The sequence below is a fragment of the Gavia stellata genome, chromosome 4 (assembly GCF_030936135.1).
Source record: "Gavia stellata isolate bGavSte3 chromosome 4, bGavSte3.hap2, whole genome shotgun sequence".
NCBI classification, from domain to species: domain Eukaryota; kingdom Metazoa; phylum Chordata; class Aves; order Gaviiformes; family Gaviidae; genus Gavia; species Gavia stellata.
In genome coordinates, this window is record NC_082597.1 from 22,924,126 (window position 1) to 22,948,257 (window position 24,132).

Genomic DNA, 24,132 nt, shown 5'->3' on the forward strand with positions numbered 1-24,132 from the left:
ACAGTTTTAGAAAGTATCTGTTAATTTATTTACATTGGAGGAAATTCACAACACTGAAAATACAACATTTACACATTCACAGATATACAGTTTTGCACTCTCTCCCCTGTTAAGACCAGGCACTCAGCTCTTCTGTCTTTGCAATAATGACATCATCAGTTCTCAGTAGATCAAAAAACTGGTAGGTGTGGTGGATTTTAAGAAGCATCATTCTCTATATGTGGTGGTTATATTATTCAAGGTATTAGATGGCAGGTTATTTCACTGAAGAAAAATGCCTCTTGCATGGCATTTGCATAAGCTTCTATAAATCGTAAGCATATAGGTTTATCTGTTTACATTTTACCATGCTATCAGTGATCCTTATATAGAGTTCAGTTATCCCTGTAGTAGTTATTAAAGTTGATTCGCAGTAAAAAGTCCTCCAAATGTGGTTGGTAACCTCTATTTACAAGCTTTGTTACCACTGGAAGAAAAACAAAAACAAAAAAATAAAATAAATAAGCTTCAACTAAGATTAATATTCAAAAGTCAGCCTTGACAGTATCTGTGCATTTTAATTAAAAAAAAAAAAAACACAAACCCACAAAACAAAGCCTAATGCAGAAATCTGAAAACAATGGAAACAAATGTCTATTTTTGCATAAGAAAGGTCCAGTATCTATCTCCTTCTGGAATTACAAAGTATTTCAAACAAGATGGAAGAGAAGGATTATGTGTCAGTTCTAAGTGAAGCTGTATTATTCTAATAAAGAAATGCTTTCTCAAACTGCTTTCACAATGAGACCGGGTGTTCTTAGTGTAATGTCAACTGACCAGGAAGCATGGTTAGGTCCTGTGGTGACCTCTGTGAAAGAAGCTGCTCTGCTGAGGATTTATTGAGCAAAGTCCATTGTGAGGGAGAAAACCAAAGAGAAATTCCTGGGACAAAGCCCTCAAGCTCTATGAATGAACAAACTGACTGCTCTGAACATCCTTAATAAAAAAGGAAAAAAGGCAACAGAAACTCCCTAAGCTCATAAATATCCCATGCACTGATATAAAGGGAATTAGCAAGCAGCAGTAACATGCAAGGAAGAAGGGAAAGTGTATAGTTAGAAGTCAGGGCCTGAGCCAAAGCCATTGAAGTCCAGACTACTTTGTATTGGCTTTCAATGGATTCTGGATCAACCCATTGTGAAAGAGAGCATTTTACAATACATGGTGACTGAAGGTAAAAGTGTAGATGAACAAGCACACATTTGTTTTGTAGTGCTTAATAAAGAGAGTGTAAAAAACTAGGTCACTCAGCAAATTTCCTTACGGAATGGTCTATTAATCTCTGTCCATGAAGCAACCATAGATCTCGTAGTATGGGCTTAGGTGGCTCCCAGAAGTGTTCTGACTTCCTGTAGAATTTGGAAGCAGCCATTCTAACTCATCCTGAAATATCTGTTTTTGATCCTTTGACACCATTTTTGGACACCCTTAAAGAATAAAAAGGGCAGCTCATTTCCTGAAGAATATAGTCTGACTAGAAAATATTCTAGAAAAACAGATCTAAGGAAAAACAGTTGCACTTCCTTCAGGAATTAAGGGATTTCTTAAAAAAACCCCAAACCCCATGAACCACCTTTGTACTTAGGGAAAGGCTAAGTAACTTTTACTAAAAACACAAGCAAGATCTGAAAGAGAAAGGGAGAGGAAAGACACATCAACCATTTCTTCACATTATAGTCTAAGCTGACAATGAGATGAAATTTTATCATGTTAAAGGAAAGAACATTTGGCAAATTATCTGTGCAGTTGAAAAACACTTGCCTGGAACACTGCTAGGAGGCTCTCTAAGCTTTAGTCCAACATGGGAATCAGAATTTTCAAATCTAGTAACAATGGTAATACTCAACTAATGCAGATATATCTAAAATTACTTCTGAGTGGTATCTAACTATCCCTCATTGTGTCCAATAAAAAGTTCCAGAACTCAAGTCCAGAGAAAAGAAAAATGTAAGCACATATATAGAGAGCTAAACACCAAATGAGCAAAAACTTATGGTCAGTTTCGTGATATCTGTTAGATTTCTTGTGCGGACATTTTAATGCATAGATATGCAGATCTTTCTTTGCAAACCACAATAATGCAGCTTTCACTTGGGAACTACCTTTTCTAACACACAAGAAGTACATGTCTTCCTACTTTTACCTTACACTTCCAAAACCTCTTTGGAATTTTTTCAGTTGTCAGATGAGTTCTTTTTCTTCTATCTAGAATTTATGCAATTTCTTACCTTTGAATAAGAAGTGGGAGTAATACTTGAAGGTATTGTATGACTGCTGCATCAGACCAAAGTTGGGATGAATAGCCATTTGCTTCCCTGCATCGAAGCTCCATGACTGAGAGATCAGCTGGCTGCGGAACTTCAAAATGAGGCTGAAGATGCTATGTATAATGTTCATCACAGGGGCTGCCTTCTCTGTCAACAGACCCCTAACAGAACAAAAACAACTTTAGAAATGTAGTTGACATCATTTATTGGTTGTAGGAAGAAAAATACAAAGGGGTGACAATCCTTTAGGTTTCCTCTTTAATTGCTTTAAAAAAAATCCACAAGACTGCAGCCAACTGTAATGGTGATTTTAAAAAAAGGTGCCTAAACCTAACATAATCTGCTTGCACTTCCATGAAACTGATATTTGCATTGGTGTGTATCTGATTTCTAGAATGACACCTGCATTTGCAAAAGAGATGACATTTAAAAACATTATCATGCTCTGAGTTTCCTTAAACTTTAATCCCCTCTCATCCAGTCACCTGGTATCCAAACAGCAGCTTTAGCCAAGATTTTTCTTATTAAACTGAAAAAGAGAGACATGAAAGGACAGATTTCTTTCCTTGTTTATCATTTCTGTTCTTTATCATCTATTCTCCCTCCATCTCCCTACTTGATCATTCCCGTGTATACTCTTTAAGAAGAAACCAAATAAACACTAGCTGCTCTCCTCTTATTCCTACCACCCTTCTGCCTCATACACAGTAACCAAAGGGCTAATCGCTTGTGACTCCTAAAAGACAGATGTCTCTTGCACTGCTCATAAATCTAGACAGAGGCATCAGGTCACATTTGTTCCTTCAAAGTCCAGTCCTGGTCACTGTACATACATTAAAGGCATATGTAACGTATAGAAGCAGCATTTTACAATCCTTGAGCTAGGCTTACTTGTGCACACTACTCATGCTGAATGAAACAGCATTCATTTACAAAGGCTATGACAAGGATGGGGTGAAAGAAAAACAGAACTGTGGCAAGCGTGCCCTTAGTCTTCAGGTTAGAGCTGTCCTGAGTGGACTTAAAGCTTGCAGAGGCAGGATGAACAGGAGCTGGAAGCAACTCCAAGGAGTCTGGGGAAATGAAGAGGATAGGGAGCTGAGGAAAAGCATCAAAGTATGGACCTCATAACGTGCCATGAAGTTTGTCTCCCTTACATAAGAACACTTTCATACGTAGAGACTACTTAGTATGTCAGGTAGAAGTCACTTTTGCACAAATACATTAGGCTAGACTGGCAAATCCATTAACTTAAATATTTGAAGCAAAAATAAGTATGGTAGCTTGCCTGAAGATTGCTTTGTTGAGGTATTCTGCATGTGTTCTGTGAATTTCTTCCAGGTTGCCTACAGAAGACAGTTTGTTTCCAAATTCACACCATGTAACATGAAGAATCTGATTAGCAATGTAACCTTGAATAACTTTCACAAAATGCTGCATTTCATGTTTATACAGCTGGAGCTGTCGAAACTGAACAGAATTTGATGCACGACTCACTAAAGCTGAAAATAAAACCAGAAATATATTATCATCAGCACCCATGGAGACTGTCTAAAAATCAGGATTTTTAAAGGAATGAAGGTTTCTGTTAGTAAAGTCTGTTTAAAATGCCAAGGAACATTCTTTCAAAAATTTTGGCTTTTGAAGCTTGACATGACTGTTTATAAGCAATTGTCGAGCATAGGGTGCTAAAAGCATTTTAAACATGATGCTCTCTAGTTCACTCATTATACTTACCAGTGCGTTTTAAATGAAACCAAACATCCTTGAGAGTCCACACCATGTGCTTCAGCTGAAGCAAAAAGGAGAAGATCTTGTTGTATTTATTCATGCAGCTCTCAGTAATGACAATGTTCAGAGGCCAGTCAACCTAAAAGAATTAACAGTGCTGATCATACTACATTTCTGTGTTAGAAATTATAAGAATATTTCAGATACAAGTATTTCAGGAACATACAAAATAATGTATGTATTTTAATAATGTAATGCAATGGCCAGGCTAAGTAAATCCTGTAATTTCCACTACACAATTTTTTTACTCTGTTCTTAAATGTATTCCACTATGAAGAACATATTCACTCTACCATGGTACATAACAACCATGGTGTAATTACAGTACTACTACCTTTCTCCATGCTTTCTTACCTTGTACCTTAGCTCTAAGCAACTCAGAGCATCAGGCGCATTGGGCTTGAACACTTCTGGAAGGTACTTGAGGGCAAAAGACAGATTGGAAGCAAGCTGGGTGTCACCATGAAGACTGTACTGTAATGCTTTATTTAGGATAGAATTAAGAACCAGTGGATTCAGCAATTCACCAGGTGTTTGTCCTGATCCAAGCTAGGGGTGAAAAAAATAATCTTTATTAATCAGTATTAATAAAGAGTCTTGGCTCCTGAACACAGGTGAATTAAAGCAGAATAGTAAAGTGGTGACTATTCTGCCTTGCTCCACCATTCTGACTGGAAGCTTCTACTTCTGCTGCAGGGATGCGTAAACGGCATAAGAAGCAACTTCTGAACTATTTGCTGTTCACAGCATGAAGGTAATCTCATACCTGTACTGATTTATTTTGACATGTTGGACTGCAGTTTGCTGTGGTTCAGGAGCTGCTACACGTCCCTACTGCAGGGAATACAGCCTTTAGGCTTTAGTGGGGCAGAAAGCCAGTGACAGGACTGGTATTATCTATCTGACTCCAATCTGCCTATCTCATCAACTCAGCAGCCTCAGAGGTTTACAAATAAAGCTATTCATGGAGTCTAAATTCCCAAGTGCTTTCCCTAGCTGGGTCTAAAGCATTCTTAGGATTCAGAGAAACGTATTAACTATCCTACAGCCACGTATCTCCACCGGCAACCAGCTATATTAGCCCAGGCTATCCCTCCTATCTTACTGTCTTCCCCATGAACACAGTGGTAAGTCATGAAAACACTGTCTCATCAGAGGGCCCAGCACTCTCTTGAGATGCCCTCCCCTCTGCTCTATAGGATATTTGAGGTAAGAGGTAAAGTATTTTGCAACACAGGCCTTTCCACTGGATTTTAGCAAATGGCAACAGGCTCTTCCAGCCTTGCTGCCCGCAGATGGGACAGGACAGAGCAATAGTGCAGCAGTTTTCACAGGAAAGAGTGAAATACCCTTCCATGACTGCTTATCTGTGAAAGTTTGACATGATTATTATCAATGTGCCAAATCCTCGGACTCTCTCTATTGCTGGGATTAGCAGTAGGAAATATTACTCTCTTCCTTGTGATTTCCTTGGTCATGGGCATCCCTTCTGAGCAAAGCCCTCCTTTTGCCTCAGCCCTTAAAACATTAACAAGAGTTCCTTCCTACAAGACTTCTTGACACGGCACGAAAGAGGAAAACAGCACAAGCCAGGATTCTAATTTACACCATTCCCTCATTCCCATCCAAATTAATCCAGAGGTGTCAAGCTAAAGTAGGCAACCCAAAACAACGGTTAAGACAACAAAGCAAATACCTTCTCAAACAACAGGTCACTGAGTGACTGAGCAAACTCCCCATCCTCCATTAACAAAAAATGTCTCAGTGCTTCAAAATGCTTCTCTACATTCAGTTCCACAAAGTAGTAATCAACTATTGCTTTGTTCACAAGAGAAACACTAAGAATAAAAACAGAAAAGGTATTATTCTTACAAGCAACTCCTTTATTGTTAACATTCAGCTGTGGCTACATCAGATTAATGTTCCAGTACTTCACTCTGATATCCAAGACAGGATGATATTCACATAAGCAAAAAAAATGAGATGAAAAAAATCTTCATCCACAATATACCAGAATTAAAACCTACCACTTCAGATAACTGGGTTTTGAACAGTACTGCAGAAGTATTTTAAGACTGGCTACATAGAATGATCTTTAGAACACGCTGCTGGGCCTGGAGCAACATTTTATCAACAGCCTTCTGTCTTAACCTCTGTCACCTACGCAAACAGATTAAGAAAGACTATTAAATCCCTGAGAGGAATATCCTAATTGGTAAAGCTCTGACACTAGATACTGAGGGCAGGTCTCTACTACAGTTTGCAGTATAGCACAGGTATTCAAGCTAGCTTTAAATAATTTAACTTGCATATCTGGGATAGGCTAATTCCGCCAGCACACAACTCAGGCTCGCTTACTTTGCTTTGCTGAATACATAAATCTGTATACAGATTGTTCTGGTAGCAAATCTGAATGTTTAAAGCTCAGTTAGGTAACTACATCTTTCTACATTGCACCAAACTTTGAGTATAGCGTACTCAGAGTTAGCAAATGGAAGTCTAAACTTACAAGAAAGAAGATTCCAAAACAGGAAGCATTTGAACACATCTGTGAATAACAGATGCTAATCTTGTACATACAGAAGCTAATCTTGTACATAATAACAAACTTTTCTTTAAAATGCCATTTAGATATAGTAATAAAATGGTCCAACATATATGTGGTTTCCCTATATATTCCAATAGTAACAAGAACAGCTTCTATTAAACTTCAAAACAGCTTTGAAGTTGGAGTTCCCATAGGAACATAAAATATATCCTGATTAATATGTATGAGCTTTCACATAATCAAGATTTTTCTTTTTTCCCTTTATCTTTCACTTGCCAAATAAAAACTAGCACAAACATTATAAATAATACACCTTCTTTTTAAAAGAACAAGGAAACCAATGGTGTCAAAACCACTTCTGCATAATCCATGAGTCAGAGCATACACCTCCCTCCAAGCCCTTGTATTTCAAACAGACCTTCAAATTTTTAACTTACACATGAAAATGTAAGTTTATGTTACTATTTATAAGTACACCTGAACTTTTTAGTTAGTAATGGACCATCCACTGAAACACTTTTGGGAGCAAAGAGAAAATTTAAGAGAACAGATCTATGTGCAACTCTTGTCTCAGAAAAGAACTAATAAAGAACACGACGTTAATTGCTAAATAATGGATTCACTGTTTCTAACAAATACTCACTGAGATACAAGTGGAGCAGTAATAGAACGTTTCATCAGCACTGGCAGAGATAAGAGCTCACTCAGCTGTACAGCCGTTTCATCTGTTGCTGACTGTACCATAGGATCCACAGGAAAAGTGTATGATCTTGGTATCACATGATGCAAGAGATGAGAAACTGGTAGTTCTGCTAAATTAAAAAATATATAAACATTTTAAGTTATTATATTTAAGCAATTTGATAATCTGTTTCTATTAATCTCTACAAACCCCTCTAGGTTAGAAAATCATAATGTGTCAAAATGTGTTTCTCATCTTTGTGCCCAAAAGCAAACTGTTTGGCTACTGTAGTTCATAATATTGGTAATTACTGGCAATTCAGGTATTTTTTCTGTCACTCAGCTTTGTTGCTCAAGTTTACCATATCTTCTATTGGTCTACTGTTCTACTCACACATCAAATCATAACTATCTTGATATTTTTCAATACAATACTGATCCGATAAGGCTTTCAAATAAGCTTGTTCTTTCTTCCATGTATCTTCATCGCTCCCTTCCTCCTCCTTAGTCTTGGGAGCATTAGCTTCAGTTTCTTGAGGCACAGTATCTTGTGGAATTGCTTTTTCAGGTTCTTCTGCCTAAAACAAAAAAATGGAGAAATTTAATGAGATGCTGGCTTTGCCTACTCACACTTAATGGGTTCTTACAGGTTCCAACTGAAAATAAAAGAGCTTACTCACCTGTACTCTTCTGACATGTAAAACAACAGTGATTACTAGATTAGGACAGAAACTTACTACCTTAACTACCAGTGTGTTTAAAACTTTGAAGGAAGTCTTCTCGACAACTACTTTGTTTCTTACCTGTAAGCTCTGTGAGGAATCTGGAGAAGGGTCCTTGTTGACCACATCTGTGATTACTGTAATTACAAGTAAATTAACGACAGCATTTACTTAGACCTGCTTATAATACTTAGTTCATACTTCATATCTGCTCCTGAAGTTCTTCAGAATTTCTCTACAGACTGTCACAGAAACAACCACCCCAATAACAGTCCCTCCCCATAGTCCAACCCAGGCAGTTTTATGCATGTTCTCTACTCCAGATCACATGAGGTCCTGTTTCACAAAGTTTCAGACTAGAATTTTTTTAATGCTCTGTTTCTTGTGTATAGGAGACAAGACTAAGCTCAAGTTCTTTCCTCTGAATTCTAACAGTGTCCGAAATGTTATGCAAGGAATTAAGTAATAAGCACCCATTTTGAACATAAACATTTACAGTCACTTTCATGAGCTCTTAAACAAATGCTGACTGAATAAACTTAATTTTATTTTACCTTCTTGTTTCTCTTCCATTGTATTTTCTTTTTTGTCATCTTTAATATTAGCATCAGGAAAGACTGAAACAATGTCAGATGACTGCGACCACGGTAACGTCTTTTCCTTAACTTGTAACATTTTTGATTCTTTTCTGGTCCCTTCAGCACGAGCTAATTCTTCACTGTACAGAAGGGTCTGAACTGTGGAGTCAGATGAAGGACCAGAAATGGTTTTACGATGAGGTATTGGATCATTTTCTGTAGATGGGGCCCACTTCCCTATTTGGATGCTTGACTGTGATACGTGACCAAATGGGCTCCAACGAGATTTCAAAGGCTCTGTATCTGAAACCAGTTCTCCAATTTTGATGTGTGACTGTGAAGCATGCCCATGGATATTCCAGCGAGGTCTAGCTGAGACCACCTCTGACACGTTTTCACCAATCTTAATATTGGCATCAGATGCATGACCATGGACGTTCCATCGAGGCCTTGTAGGAGCTACATTTGACACATACTCTCCAATCTTAATATTGGCTTCCGAAGCATGTCCATGAATGTTCCATCTAGGCCTTGAGGGCTCTACCTCTGAAGCATATTCCCCAATTTTAATATGAGCTTCAGAAACATGCCCATGAATATTCCATCGTGGTCGGCTAGATTCAACTTCAGAAGTATAACTGCTGATTTTCATATGGGAGTCTGAAGAATGCCCATAAGGACTTGAATGTGGCTGGTAAATGTCCACACGAGGTACATATTCTCCCACTCTAATGTTGGCATCAGATGCATGTCCATAAATATTCCACCGAGGCCTTCTGTACTCCACATCAAATACATTTTCTCCAACTCTAACATGTCCCTGCCAAGCTGCAGATGGTCTGAGAACTGTACTAAAATCATACTCATTTTGCTGATGCAATGGTGCGTTGTCTTCTCCTTCCAGTACTCCTCTCAGGACAGACTGATTTCCACTTACTTGAGAAGTCTCAGAAAGATCCGAGTTAATATTTCTGAATGCTTCATCTAGCAAAGATCCTTGTATGCTAATGGTAACAGGTTGTTCATCTTGTGGCTTTGATAAGAAATCTTCTACATTCACATTGGATTCAGGCAAGAAATCAACACTGTATAGAGTATTGCATGCTTTATCTGAACTTTGGAGACTGCTTTCAGATACTGCTGCTTTAGGCTGAAAATGCTGATCAGCGTTATTATTTGTTGGCTCTGGCACGGGCAGTGCTTTGTCAGTAGTAGTAGCATATTCCAGTCCAGGCTCAGATTCTTTTCTGCCAACCGTCTCATCAGAATGCAGAGGTTTCACAGATGACACCTAAAAAAGAAATAATTATTACACTGTATGGCTAGTCACATAATCAAGCTACTTATTAGGCTGCCACTTTATTACATGTAAGATTTAAATTTTCCAATTTTTCAGATGTACTACAAATAATGTGATAACTACTCACCCTGCTGTTCAGTGAACCTCTGTTTACTGAACTGAAATGAACCATGAACTGAACTCCCTTGAGGGAAACTTGGAACAGCAACCTGGAGTTTATGTAAGAAAATAAACTCACCTGTGAATGTGGATCTTTCACAACAGGGTTTTTATCTAAAGCCAGCTGGCACTGTTTATAAGGAATAATATCTAATTTTCTTCTGCAGTTTCCATCTGGAAGTTTTTCAAGCATTTCCTGTAAGTAAAAATGACAAAACCAAAAGTCTTTAAGTACCAAATTTTCTAAATTACATTTCTTAGATCTTTTCAGAAGATACCTCAATGCGTTTTTGATCTTCTAATAGAAACTTAAGACGGGCTGTTTCCAACTTGTGTCGCTGGATTTTCCATAATGCTCTTTGTTCCCGACGGGCTGCATCATCAGAAAGTTTGCTGTAATGGTCAATTAATTCTTGCCTAAATGAAGGCAGAAATAAGGTTAAGTTACAGATTTTCGCATACTGATTTTCATCTTGCCTTCTAAAGAATAAGACCTTTTTGCACTTCAGAACTGAGAAGCAATTTTTTAAAAGAAGAAGCCAGAGGCTTCAATCACAGAGAATAAACAGGTAGAGAAAACAGGACTGTATTCTTAGTCAATACGTATTTTGTAACTATTCTTAGGAGGTCACTCATTTATCTTAAGTATTTTTAGATATAACAAAAGAAAGTGAAATACAACTAGATGCACAACAAAAGCAATTCAAATAATAATCAATCTAACTCCTCCATCTGCTTTTTGCTTCTGGTTCGACATACATGTGACGATTTTTGCTGTGGGCTCAGCTTTTAATTGTTAAGACATAGTTAAATTTTTTCCTCAAATTCTGATCATAACAAAAACCAGACTGGATAGGGTTGACACAAATCAGTGGGTCCCAGATTTTTGGGACACTAACCATTCCTAAATTACAAAATTGGTCATAGATTACCAAAAGTCCTTTCGTACATCCTTTGAAGTTAAAAGATGGAGAGCAATGTCTGGGAACTGCTAGTACCATAAATTTGAATATAAAATAGTTTTTCCTGAGGTCTTTATGATGGTTTTGGAGTATCTAAGCTCTATTTACCTTGCCTTTTTTTCCAGTTCTTCTTCTAATGCTTTCAGTCTTTTTTCTCTCTCTCTGAGCTCTCGGGCATAGCTGAAATCATCATCAATCTCCTCTTGCTTTATTGCAAGGCGACGCTGCATAAAGATTTAAAACTTTTAAAAGCCACTCTCAAAATCAGCTGTAACACAATGTACACATCTGCAAGAAGTTCTTATTTGTACCCCATGAGCTACTCATTCAAATCCAGGCAATAAATCAAGATATCCTTTATTTGCCTAAGAAATACAGTTGGCCTTTAGAAACACACACAGAAATACCTCTTGGTCTTTTGCAAATTGCTCTTTCAGCTTCTGAAACTGTTCCCGTTTCTTTGCATCCAAAGCCATTCGTTCTGATATTTGTCGGTCTGTATTACAATAAAGATATTGTTAGTTTACATCGACAAACCCACTAAAAAACACAAGAAACACCACCATAACTTACCATTAATGGCTTTTAGTACTTTGCTAGCAGTTTCTCGAGCATGAACAATTAATTCTTGTTTGGCTATTTCCATGCGCAAATCCTAAAAAAACCCCCAAACAAACAAAAATACAGATGGGAATTTTTTCTATTATTTTAGACTTGAAAATACACTGTTGCAAAGACAGCTGCACACTTTATAATGGTTATTTATCTATGATTACAGCATAGAAATATGAATAAAGCAATTACTTAAATGGAATGTCTATAACTAATATTGAAAGTTAATACTCCAGACCATACAGCAAAATAAAACCACCTGATACATACGCTACATTGACGGCATCTGAAAGACAGAAGTCTCTTTATAACTAAAAGAGTTCTGAAAAAACAATTAGCTACGCGAATTACAAAGAGTCTTATCTGGTTACTAATTAGCTTGTCATATCTGTTAAATTAGAATTTAACAATCTTTTTAGTACTTTTCAGTAGGAGGGCAAATCTGCTGCTGTAAAGAACTGAAATGGAAGTCCAAACCTCATTTAATGTATGAAAATGCCAACAAATGACAACACACCACCTATACGTTTAAAAGTTATATTAAATAAGTTTATTTGCTGTGATAACAATTCAAAGAGCAATTGACCAAATAAAAAATTCTGACGATGAATACAAATTCTTTCAAAGTAATAACAAAAATAAAAGATGAGTATTAAAAAAAAAAATTCCAACAGTAAGGTCTTTATTCTTTTGTTCATTTACCTTTTCCTCCTTGCTTATGGAACTGTACCGGGCAATTCTTTCCATTCGACCTACGTACACTGCACAATCTCTCTCTATTTCTTTCAGCTCCTCAAGTGAAAAAATAACTGAAATCCGGGGAACAGGTATATCTGACCAACATATATAATGCTGAAAAATGAGAAGTTTCCTTTTAAATACATTTTTAAAATTGTAAAATGTTAAGATTATGAACTCAGATTATATATTTTTTTTAACTTAGTAATGCTTCAAGATACTGAAACAAGCCTCTACACAGGATCTAAAATTTTTAATAGTATCAATGGTTTTATCATTTGTATCATTCAAAGTAGGAGACAGAGGTATAATGTTCCAGAACTTGGATCACAGATCAATTTCTCAGGGTCCCCTCTTTCCCACTGAATGGGACAGGAATCTAAAATCTGACACATAAATTTATACTAGTCATGTTCTAAATGCCTAAAATTTTGCTTTTCTGAATATCTAAATTGACTGAGCCTGAGTAACTCAGCGCTGACTGCACCTCTCCTATCAAAAGTTAGGTTTTGTTTACTTATATCCCCCACAGATCCCCACTTAATAGGAACCGCCTGGAACATAACTAACACCTACAGGAGAGAGCTCTACACAAGACATAACTCTCAAAAATATGCCCAGCGCACATCACAGAGTACCTATTCTCTAAGCTAAGTATCTTAGGTTTTTCTGCTCTACCTCAACATGCCTAAATCTCTGAAGCTGTTCTACTCAGTGCAGAAAACAGGTAAGTGAGCTTTTAAAAAAACAAAAAGAGCACACAAGCAGTCTACTGGTAAAAGCCAGAAGATGGGATGCCCAGAGCTGTGTTCCTGGGACTGTGTTACCCTAAGCAAAAGGGAAGAGCCAGCTGTTTAGGGCATTATCATGGAAAGGGATGAAATGTGACTGGCACTCTCAGACAGATGGAAGATGATTGAACCTGGGTGCTGTACATCCTGGGGGAATGTTCTGTCTATTAAGATACTGTGTTAGTGACTGATAAAGCTGTAATTTATAACGGAAATTATGGCTGACACTGTTTTATGAAAAGCCCAGTACTACTGGCACACCTGAGTCATGGTTTGAGAATGCTCATCAGAGAAGACTCGGGAGAACTAGCACTTGAGATATTAGGCTTATGCCTGATAACTGATATCAGATATCTGATACTGAGCTGCTCAGCTCTGTCAAGACTTGGCAGCTCTGATCTTAAAAAGAAAGAGAATACTAGCTACTTGGGAAAGAGTGCCTATAGACTTTAGACACCTCTGTGGTTGTTTCATTGTTAGACATATATAGAGAAGAGGGAAGACACAAAGTAGTTTAACATGTTTTTCTTATCAAGGACAAGACCCGTTCTGCAAAATATGAATAAACTATTTAAGCACTTCTTGGAAATGTAGTGATAGAGCTGAAATACAAGAGCTATGCAGAACTCAGTCAAGAGCTGGTACATGAGGCATCTTTAAACCAAAAAATAGTACTGTGAGTTGTGTGAAAAATGGAAGGCATTTGGAAGTCTAAAACATTTCTGCTTTCACTACAAAGGAAAATAAGAAATACAGCACATGCACTGGATAGGATAAATTTGATGCTGTTAAAAACTTCTATTTCTGCAGTGAGATGTTAGCAAGCAGATTGGATAATCAGTTCACAAGTGTCTGAAAGCCACTAATTGCCTTTCATCAGTCAACCTACTTACGCAATACCAGTTTTCAATAAAGGAGTGAACTTGCTAAAAACCTAGAAACTTGCTCTAAAGAGATATGATTTTCTCAATGAAATAGGAAGGAACCAAACCAAAACTTACCCTAGGACAGCACAATTTCAGCAAGTTTATGGTTTTCCCGCATATGTATACATCATTAGCAATATGTTTAAGAAATATAGGGACACAATCTTCTACTTCTTTTGAAATCAAAACATAACCATGAGTCCAGTAATGTTTATCTACATATCAAACAAAAAGATGAAAAGATGTATTTTAATTATTTATTTAACAGCACAAATTATGTACATTAGAAATGCTCCATATACATACTATACCTCTGAAACAAAGATAATCCTCATTCACCTGAATCATAAATTCTCCATAAACATCTCTGAATACACCACTATATACCCAATCATAGATGAATCTAAAAAAAAATACAATTGTACAATATTGAAAATCAATCCTCTTGCCTTCTCAACTTTATTATAACCAAACAGTAAGTATATTCTTTAAAACATCAAAACACACAAGCTATAGGCAGGATAAAAGACAGCAATTAAGTGCTGTCACACCGATATTTAAAGATACACACAGGATTGTGTCTTTACATTTTTCTTAAAAGAAACCATCTTTATATAGAACATTTCAGTGATAATTAGTTAAGATGAAAGAACATTGCCTTAATTAAAATAATCTTTTTATTTCTGTATATTAATTTACTAAGTATATATTAAAAATTTCTAGAAATCTTTGCAGCACATCAAAAGCATAGGGAGAGATAAGCAGGAAGGATTTATTTTAAAGAGACATAACTTTAGCAGTGACAAACTGAAAGGGTATAAACCAAAGATGCAATACCAAGCACTGTTTCCCTGGATCTAGAGACATTTTTAATATACATGCAATAATGAGAACTACTATTTTGGAGGATTTATTCATGCTTTTTTGTATTTCTTCCATGTGAAACCAAACTTTTGAAGAAATGAAAAAATACAATTATCTGAAGCTATAGATAAAAAAGCTCAGAGCACCTTGAAGCTAATCTTTTCTTTTCTTACTAGTTGCAATACTAACACTGTTTCTAGGCTTTGGGTCAGTGTAACAAACAGCAAGCATTTAGCACAGGAACCACTCCTCAAGTTTAAGGTTGTAAGTAAATAGTTAAGAACTTTTAAAGTGTTAAATCTGATGTTTCTATGATTTATTTGAGCAACAACTTCTATTACTTAATTTCTTTCAGGTTAAAAATGAGTGGGATAACACTTTCTACAGATAATGGAGGACTCCTTCCATGACAGCCCTGATCGTATATGATTGATGTTTCAATAGAGATCTGCAACAAACTTAGGAGTCAATGCTTTAAGTATCGCATACTAGTAAGCACACTTTCATATTTTTTAGGTTCCTTGTGATGCCATGACATCCTGCCCTTGGTAGTTCAGAAATCTGACTATGTTCCATAAATTGCAGGGCAGCAGCTGTGGAGGTGTTTCAATGAGTCTTCTGGTGAATCTGAAATTACATTTCTCCAAAGAACATTTTATGTAGAAGGAAGAAAAACAAGAAGGGTGGCCATGGGAGAAATCTTAAATTCAAAGCATTTTGACAGATTTTGGCTTTCTCTTTCTAGGATCATTACATCTATTAAGTATCATTGTAAACTGATGATGGACTACAGCTATAATACCTATAAATAGCTATTTAAAAAAAATTAGCGTCTCTTCAGAAGTTTAAAAACTAACAATTTCTAAATTTATGTCCACTGCTTAACAAAACTGTTCCAGTCCAAGGACCTCTACTTCCTATTGTTATTTACATCTACTTAATGAAGACCAGATTATTTTTTTTTAGGTTTTTGCTTACTGAAAAGCCCACAAGAAAAAGACAGTGGAAATAAGCATGAACTTTCCCATTCTGTGCAACACCAAGAAACCTGTTAATTGCCAGTTTCAGGATTTTACTACATGTACGAGTCGAAAAAAAAATAGAAGTTTATCTGAGTCTTATATTCCAGTATGAATTTCCAGGACCAGCAGCAAGAAAGAAATCTTATTTACATGCATTTATTTACTAAGCTAGTCACACATAAAACCCTTATGCTGTTACTGAGCTGGAAAAGAGAGGGAAAGAAGGATTCAGCAAACTGAATGAATTTTAGTATGTATTTTGCAGATACAGCCACATCCTATATTTTCTCTGAAAACATAAAAAGCCATTGTTAAATTAGCAGAGTTACTCACCACATTACTAATTCAGAACTGCTCTTAAACACAATTATGCAGAGAATAGTATGGACGCACCTTGTGTATGGTTCACAGCTCGTCTTCAACAAAGACAGAAGAACTGGATAATGCTCATTGCTACAGTTGTTGAGAGCCTCCTTGTACAGATAGGAAAGCAATTTAACACCCTAAAAAAATTGAAAAATATTCTAATATTAGGCAACAAACTTCACTACAACTTTAACAACAAAAGACTCATAAATACACAGCTTTACATGTTTCATTAGACACAGAAAGCAGAATTCATCTCACTTTCTCTAGCTGTCTGCAGTTAAGATCACTTCATCTGAGCTAGTTACCTCAAGCTCACTTTGTAGTCATTGGAGGGAAACGGGTATGTTTAGAGGTGGATTCATTTGACTTGCTACAAACATCTCCTTTAGAATGAAATTAAATGCACTCTAAGGCTTAGTTTGGGTCCTTTGTTTACTTCAGGAATTGAAAACACAGGACAAAATTCCACATTTTAAAATATCTGGAGAACGAATCATCACATTCTAACTGGAGGTCCAAGGTCATATCTTCGGTAGCAGAGAGACCAACGCTAAATATTTTATGTAAAATCCTACCTAATTTTGAAGAATATTAACATTGTAACCCAAACAAAACATAAAAACATGAAATTAATTATCACCGTAGGAAATGAAGCACCAGCTCCACCACTGATCCCCAGCACTGTTGTTCCTATGCCACAAAGTTCAGCTAAATACCTAAAAAACAATATTAAAACATATGTAACAATTTCAATCAGAAGTCTCTGAGATCACAATGATATGAACTTCGCTAAAGTTGAGTATCATACAACCACCCTACTGTATCAGCTGAATGATAACAAGGATAACAAAGAAACTGAATACAAAGACCTTACATGTTTTCCCTAGAACCTTCTGGATACAAAGAAATCTTTCTGTTAAAATAGAGGAAAAATACTGAAAGACTATGTAACAATGCCTATGTAATATTGTCTCTTTTAGTGCGTATGAAGAAATAGATCGCATTTTTCCTACTATGAAAAGCTTAAATATTTAATATTATTCTCTTACCTTAACTGACGACCTAATTTTCTGAAGAGAAAGCTGATTGTTAGAAGACTTAACGTAGGAGGTGTTGACAAAACACAGGCTCGGTAATACTGAAGATACTTTCTCAGCCCACTTGTGAATGCCTAGTATCAACAGAAAATATTTAAAGTCCTACTGTTAAAGCTGTTAGTAGTCTATCAATGTCTCACATCAATTGCACCAGGATGAAAACAAACCCTTTACTAAAATAATTTGCATATGCAAGTAAGAGGGACTTGCATACCAAAGTAGGGAGAAAGTAAGAGCCCATGCAACTTCAGACATTCAGATTAGCCAGATGACTCCTCTATACTCTTCATACACTCAAGGCAGGGAGTCTGTACCCATGCACAGTATAATAAAGCATCTTGGTTCAGCTTCTTTGAATTGCCCTTCGAGGAGCTCCTCGTTCTCTAATGCCTATAATATGAACCTAGGGAAATGTGTTTCCTTACTTTCATGCCTAAACTGGATACTGGAAAAAAATCATCTAGAACTTTTTCTAACAAGACAAGGAGAGAGACCTTCTTATTCAATTTCTATTAACATTGCTGTAAATCAAATATTCAGAAGGAATACATTTTCATAACCAATCCTAACTTAATTCTATGCATTAGAAAGAGATGAAATCTGACACCCAATATTACACAGTGTATGTACAGTTCAGCGTAATATACAGAGGACTGACAGGGAAAATTTGCATTTAATACAATATTTAAATATTGTATTTCTCTATTTCAATTTTTATTTTAAAAATATATATTATATATATACACATACTGTATTAAGAAAGTTCTTGTATTTTAACTTTATACATAATAATGTATAAATATGTACTGGTTTTAAACCATCTAAAAATTATATTCCTTTAGTCCTCAACAGAACAACATAACTAAACAAATCACACTTCAGGTAATGAAGACCTTTTACCATGTGTTTCAGTGCAAGCAAGCCCGAAGCACACAGAGCCGTGATTTAAACACAGTGGCACTGTTCACTGCCGACCTGAGATGAGCATTACACTTAAAATGCTTTGCAGTTTTGCAGAATGCAGAAATTCCAGCTTTACACAAAATCAAAGTTACCTTCTCTACCTAAGATAATTGACCCATTAAATCTAGATGATTTAATACAATTGTTTTACCTGAAACACAAGTCCTTTGCTGTATGAAGAATCTAAAACTGGCTGAAGAGAAAAACGACTTAGTCGTGTGTAATAGGTTCCATACTCTGCAACTTCCGAGAGTAGGTTGTGCATTGTCTCTGGTGAAGTTCCAGATACATATACCCCCTCCTTTATCACAAATGTCTGAGCAGCCTAAAAGGATATAGGGAGGAAAAAAAAGGCAGATTCAAATATTTCATAGCTGTATTCTGATTTAAAATAGCAAACATTTACACACAAAAATAACAATAGACAAATTTTCAGTTTAGATACTCCGGTGACTGAGACTATATAGCTAGGACAGTGTGATAAACTATTAAATCATAGCAGAATTTCAGGAGCATGAATGGTATTTTCAAAAATACAGAATAAGACTCATTATCTAATTCCTTAAAGCAAATCCCATCTACAAAACTATTTACACATCTATTTTCAAGTATTCATAAACCTATTTTCACTTAGAGGACTACAAATACCCTTAGCCTATTGCAATAACATCACTAATGCAATATATAAATACTGCCATTAGGTCACATTCAACTTTTTAACAGTATCCAAAACGGCAAGATATCAAAAGAAATAAATGTATTGAAGAGGAAACCTCTACAAAGAAAAGAAAAAGATGCGACTAAGAAGGGCAGCTAAAAATCTTCCATACCTGATTGAGTGAAAATGTAGTGGATACCACACCAATGAGGACATTCAAGACATCCTTAACCAGTTCAGGTTCCTTCATCAGCACAAGCTGTGGAAGCTGAAGTACAGTAGTACTAAACAGTTGCAATTCCCCTTCTCGAAGTTTGTAAAATTTGTCAAAAGCTTCTCTCCCAGCTTCCGTAAGATACGGTTCCTCTTTTTTACCAGGTGGGCTGTGTCAGAGTAAACACAACATTATAAGGTGACTATATGAAAAGAAGGAAATATATCTCCTAAAGAAAAAAAGGAATTTCAGAATTTTACACAGCCAGTATCGACCACAGAAAAAGCTACTAGTTAATATAGTGCATTTTCAAGGGAATGTGCATTCAGTCAGTGGAACTGTAGCCCAAACTCAGTACAGTGAAGAAATAGGTAGATAATTTGAACATCAGTTCAGAGACAGAAACCTTGACAGAGAATTACCAGCTTCTTTTGTGGCCTTCCCTGATGCAGTTTTCATATTAGGAAAATGAGGTCAATACATACCAGATTTCCAGGGTCCATGTAATACTAATATTCAATGTTAATGTTAAAGAGCAATACGCTCAAAATGCTATAATGACTTGTATTAACACATTTTAGCTCTTCCCAGTGAGGATTATTATCCCCTCCAAAACAATTTTTCCTTCCAATTCTTCCAAAAATTCTGAATTCTAGTAGTATGTATTACATGAAAGCTGTTAGGCATATGGTCTATATTTGACTCTAAGATCCTTACACTCTAAATGTCTTGTACTAGGAACAAAGGTAGAGTGTGCTACAGTGGCTTTGAAAAATCAGATCAGGAAAATTCTCCGTTTCTGAGCTTCTCAGGCTCAGAGTTGAAAAAACACTGTATAACACTGCAACAGACACATCACTAGATTATTAAAATTGCAGAAAACATACAGAGCAAAGTTTCTCCAAGAATCAGGAACACCACTGTCCATCAGGAACATAAGAAAGACACCTGCCATACCTGCCTTTTTTTTTTTTCTTTCTTCCATTTTAGGGAAGCTAGGAAGCTTTAACACAGCTATATAGAGCCTTCTCTCAGGACATGCATCTTCTACTCAACAGCCAAAAGAACTACAAGTCTAACTACACCATCAAGAAATCTGTAATAATAATTTCTCTTTTGGTTACAGTCAGGGAAGAAGAATACAATACTGTACAATACTGGGAGATACAGTTTTAATTATTCTAGTGCTCTACAACTACCACTTTCTCTTTTGAAACTGAAAATATGGAATCATTTTAGACTGAGTTAAATTGCATAGTGCATAAGAAGTCAGATTAGTTAGAAAAATGTTGCATTTCACACAAACAGCGAGTGTTCCCATAATCCCTTCAGTGTTTTTGACAAAGATGATTTTGTTTTCTCTCGTCCTATGAAGCAGCTGCAATCTAAGAACTAGTTTGTTGAAACGGCACAACCTTTATTCCTTTCTCAATCATTAATGCAGTGTATCGAATTCTGTGAATTAAATATGCACATTTCGTTATTTATACTGAGGTCATTTGGAACTAAGATGAAATGCACCTTCATACATTTGCATATGATGCATAGTAAGTTTGCCAGTAACAGCAGACACATACTATCCAATTCTTTCCCAACATCTTCGTTTGCTGGGTCCATATGTAAGCACTGCATCCCACAAGTCAACGTCTGGAGTCATGCTCGGCTCTGACTGAGAATCAGGAGTCAGGTTGGACGCTGACTGGAATCCCTCATCTTCTGACTGGTCTATACTTTGGGGAACCTGTCAGAGAGAGTTCAAATGTTATATGTGAACACATTTTACTGAAGAAACATATGCTAATAAAGAAGATGTTCTGCTATCATTCATGACCAAGTGACTCAACCTGTGTCGTCCACCCTCCCTTTATATCTATTTAAAGTTTTTCCTGTAAGGACTCTTCTTTTGATAAGTCTCCATAAGTATTAATGCCTATACATAAAACAACAATCACCATGAAAATAATATACTAAGTTTGTCAGTATTAAACTTGAAACTTACTCCTTTGGTAAGCATATAGTTCTACAAATTGAGAATCTGAGGTCTGGATATTCAACAATATGTAACACTAATAAAATCATACTGTTCAGTATTTCATTTGAGCAAATGATCCAGGCCCTAATTCTTCAAATTTGTAAACATTTTGTTAACTATGACTAACATAGTTTGTTCACTTATGCTTATTCATATGCAGAATATCTGCAGATGTCCAAACAGTGTATATGCCACATCCTCAACTCCCACTCAAAAGGAGTTGTATGTGCTCAATTTTAGTAAAGGACAATCACATCCACATAAAAAGCAGCATGTTCTTCAAGAAATCACAAATTTTCCAATCTGACGGAAAGAGTACAGCACTTACTCAAAAATGTTCTCCCTCCCCTAAGTTAAGACTTCCATCCATATGTGCACACTGAATGGCACAGGGGTTTTCTTTTTTTAATGTGTCTGCCTTCGAGTTTCGATTAATACCCTGAGTTAAGGGAATTGCAAGAACTATCCATATGTTAAGTAGAGGGAACAAAATGAGTACAGAAGTGTAAGAAACCTACTACACACAGTAAAAATGGAAAGAAAGAAAAAAAACCCAACAAGTTTATCTAGTACCTCTATGAGAATAAAATGTAGCAAAAATAAACAGAATGAACAGCAAAAGGGGAAGAAAAGATACAGTAGAAACTGTACACACTGGAAAGGTAAAAGGGCAGTGGGAACTAGAAGGTTCATTGAAATACAGTAACTGGAAAAGATGGTTTAAGATACAAGAAGCCAAGAAGAAAATACAAGTTAGGTAATCTAATCTGAACAGCAAAACACATACATGCTTAGGCAGTCAGGCTGAACAGTAACAAGCAAGCAAAACCACAAAGGAGTTCAATATACAAAGCAGGCAAAAACGCAAGCAAAAGATTACTAGGGTGGGGAAGGCAAGATATAGCTGATGACTTAACTTCATAAAGCCTATGGCCACATGATGTTTTTTTACACAGTTATAGGACAAGACCAAGGTTTTCATTATCATACATCTCTGTATCCAAAAAGCTTATCTGGTTCTCAGCAAAGAAAAGGATCCCGGCTCCATCTTAAATTCCAACACCGTATGCTTCTATTACAAATTAAATGACTACCTATATTTTAAACTATAGTTTCAAAGTGGCATATTGAAAGCATGCATACACTCTTTAAGTCCAAAACAAATGATACCATACTTTAATTGCAAGTCCAGACAAATCTGCATTGTCAGGCACTGGTGGTAAATCCAACTTGATGTCCATATCATACGTACGGCTATGGACAAGAGCACCGAAGAGCGAGACCCGCGTTTCTTTCTCAAACTTGTCACCAGCAGGATAGTTCTGTGAGAACAAGCCTATGGCAGGGAGTCCAGTGCCAGGCGCTGCCTCCATTATCTGAAGCGTCTTTTGAATTGTGTCATTGAACTGACATTCTTCGTTTGTTATTAGAGATTGTATATCAGCTTCAAATACACTTACATCGTAATAATCGTAACCCTGATATTTGACATTTCTCCCAACATATTTGTTGTTCAGAAAATAGTCCTTTTTTTGTGGTACAAGCTGAGGAGGACCTGTTCCAGCAAGCTGTACTAAGAGATCCAAGACAGAATTAACTTCAGTAAATGGTAAGCATTCAGCTGTTTCCAGTTCCTCCACAAGATTCTCCAGTCTATCTGCTTGAGCACCTAGGCCACCAACTCTCAAGTTGAAAGACAGCATCAAAATTTTGTTTTTCACTGGAAGCCTGGAAACGTTTGATTGCAGCTTATGAACCTCGTCTTGAAAAAGATTTATGAACAGGGCATTATATGCAACCCTCTTCAGATTTTGCTTAGCCCTTCTCTTGCTGATCTTCTGCCTGCCCAGGTGGACCTTCCATGGCAAACCTGTCAAATGTGCTTCACACAAATCATTGAACAACTGCGTAATGCTCTCCATTTCAAATCAAATTGTCAAGCTACCGCAGTTACAGTCTGGGTCTCTGGTTTCATGCGAAGACCTGAAAAATAGCAGGAAAAGGAAGAAAACACTCATAACGTGTATGAGAAATTGATGAATATGTTTTAACTTAAACTGAGACAGCCCAGAATGAGAAAGAAGAAAACTGACCTAGCACGTATTTAGGACGTGAGCTATAAAAATAACACTGCGACTTTGATCACAAGCAAAGTGATGGTGGTGCAAGCTTAATTCCAGATGCCTGATGTTGCTCAGCAGACCGAAATAGAGCAGAGAAGATTGTCCTGGTCTAATACAGGATTCATGCGGGAACACCTCCAAAAGCTTTGCCGCTCTAGCTTTTCTAGGAGACATCCGCCACCTCCCTCCCACCTGCGCAGTGCCCTCACCAGAAGCCACGGGGATGCGCAGAGAGCGGGCAAGAAGATGCGGGTGCTGATGGAGGCAGGCGGCGCAGGGCTGGCCTGCACGGCACCGGCCGTCCCTGGGGCGGCTCTGGAGCACCCACCGAAAGGCTGCGGGGGGTGCCAGCACCTGCCCGGAGGAGCTCCCGGACGCGGGGACTTACCTTAAGGATCAAGCTGGGCCCAGCCCTTCCACCCCCGAGAAACGCCTGCCAGCCTCCTCCTCGCCCCCAGCCAGGGCAGGCACCATCCCCTACATAACCCCGCACCCCGTGGGGCTGCCCCGCCACCCCCAGCCCTTCCACCCTTCCCCTGCCCAGAGGGACCCCCGGGCCCGCCCCGGCCGTACCTGGGTCGGCTCCCCCGGGACGGGCGGGAGCGGAACTACACGGCCGCCTCCTCCCCTCAGCGCGGGCCGCCGCGCACGGCGCCGCCGACGTCACGCGAGCGCG

At 37.3% G+C, this 24,132-nt stretch overlaps 1 protein-coding gene across 2 annotated transcripts; it reads right to left on the minus strand.

Annotated features, from left to right (window-relative positions):
- Window positions 1-17: 17 nt before the first annotated feature.
- Window positions 18-23,255, minus strand: TUBGCP6 (tubulin gamma complex component 6). 2 transcript variants are annotated; one of them, XM_059816829.1, is made up of 26 exons: window positions 22,509-23,255; window positions 20,879-21,042; window positions 19,260-19,470; window positions 18,581-18,754; window positions 17,419-17,540; window positions 17,010-17,085; window positions 16,394-16,503; window positions 14,426-14,517; window positions 14,190-14,329; window positions 12,362-12,511; window positions 11,621-11,702; window positions 11,455-11,543; window positions 11,156-11,271; window positions 10,364-10,502; window positions 10,165-10,281; window positions 8,603-9,917; window positions 8,130-8,185; window positions 7,721-7,904; window positions 7,289-7,457; window positions 5,794-5,935; window positions 4,452-4,646; window positions 4,044-4,176; window positions 3,595-3,808; window positions 2,268-2,467; window positions 1,304-1,466; window positions 438-466 (listed from the first exon to the last, which is right to left on the minus strand). In XM_059816829.1, exons 1-25 carry the CDS (start codon window positions 23,253-23,255, stop codon window positions 1,315-1,317), a joined length of 5,289 nt encoding a protein of 1,762 aa, XP_059672812.1. In that variant the 3' UTR covers window positions 438-466; window positions 1,304-1,314. The 2 variants fall into 2 exon arrangements, with proteins under 2 accessions (XP_009815337.2, XP_059672812.1); XM_009817035.2 differs by lacking the exon at window positions 1,304-1,466 and having other exon boundaries at window positions 18-466.
- Between the last annotated feature and the right edge of the window lie 877 nt (window positions 23,256-24,132).

Excerpts from the sequence above, each read along its gene's own strand:
- TUBGCP6 (XM_059816829.1), bottom strand. The coding sequence starts at position 23,255 with ATGGAGAGCATTACGCAGTTGTTCAATGATTTGTGTGAAGCACATTTG. Across the intron at positions 7,905-8,129 it reads ATTCCTCACAGAGCTTACAG|GCAGAAGAACCTGAAAAAGC; the intron begins GTAAGAAACAAA and ends TTTTTGTTTTAG. Across the intron at positions 4,177-4,451 it reads GCTTAGAGCTAAGGTACAAG|GTTGACTGGCCTCTGAACAT; the intron begins GTAAGAAAGCAT and ends TAATTCTTTTAG.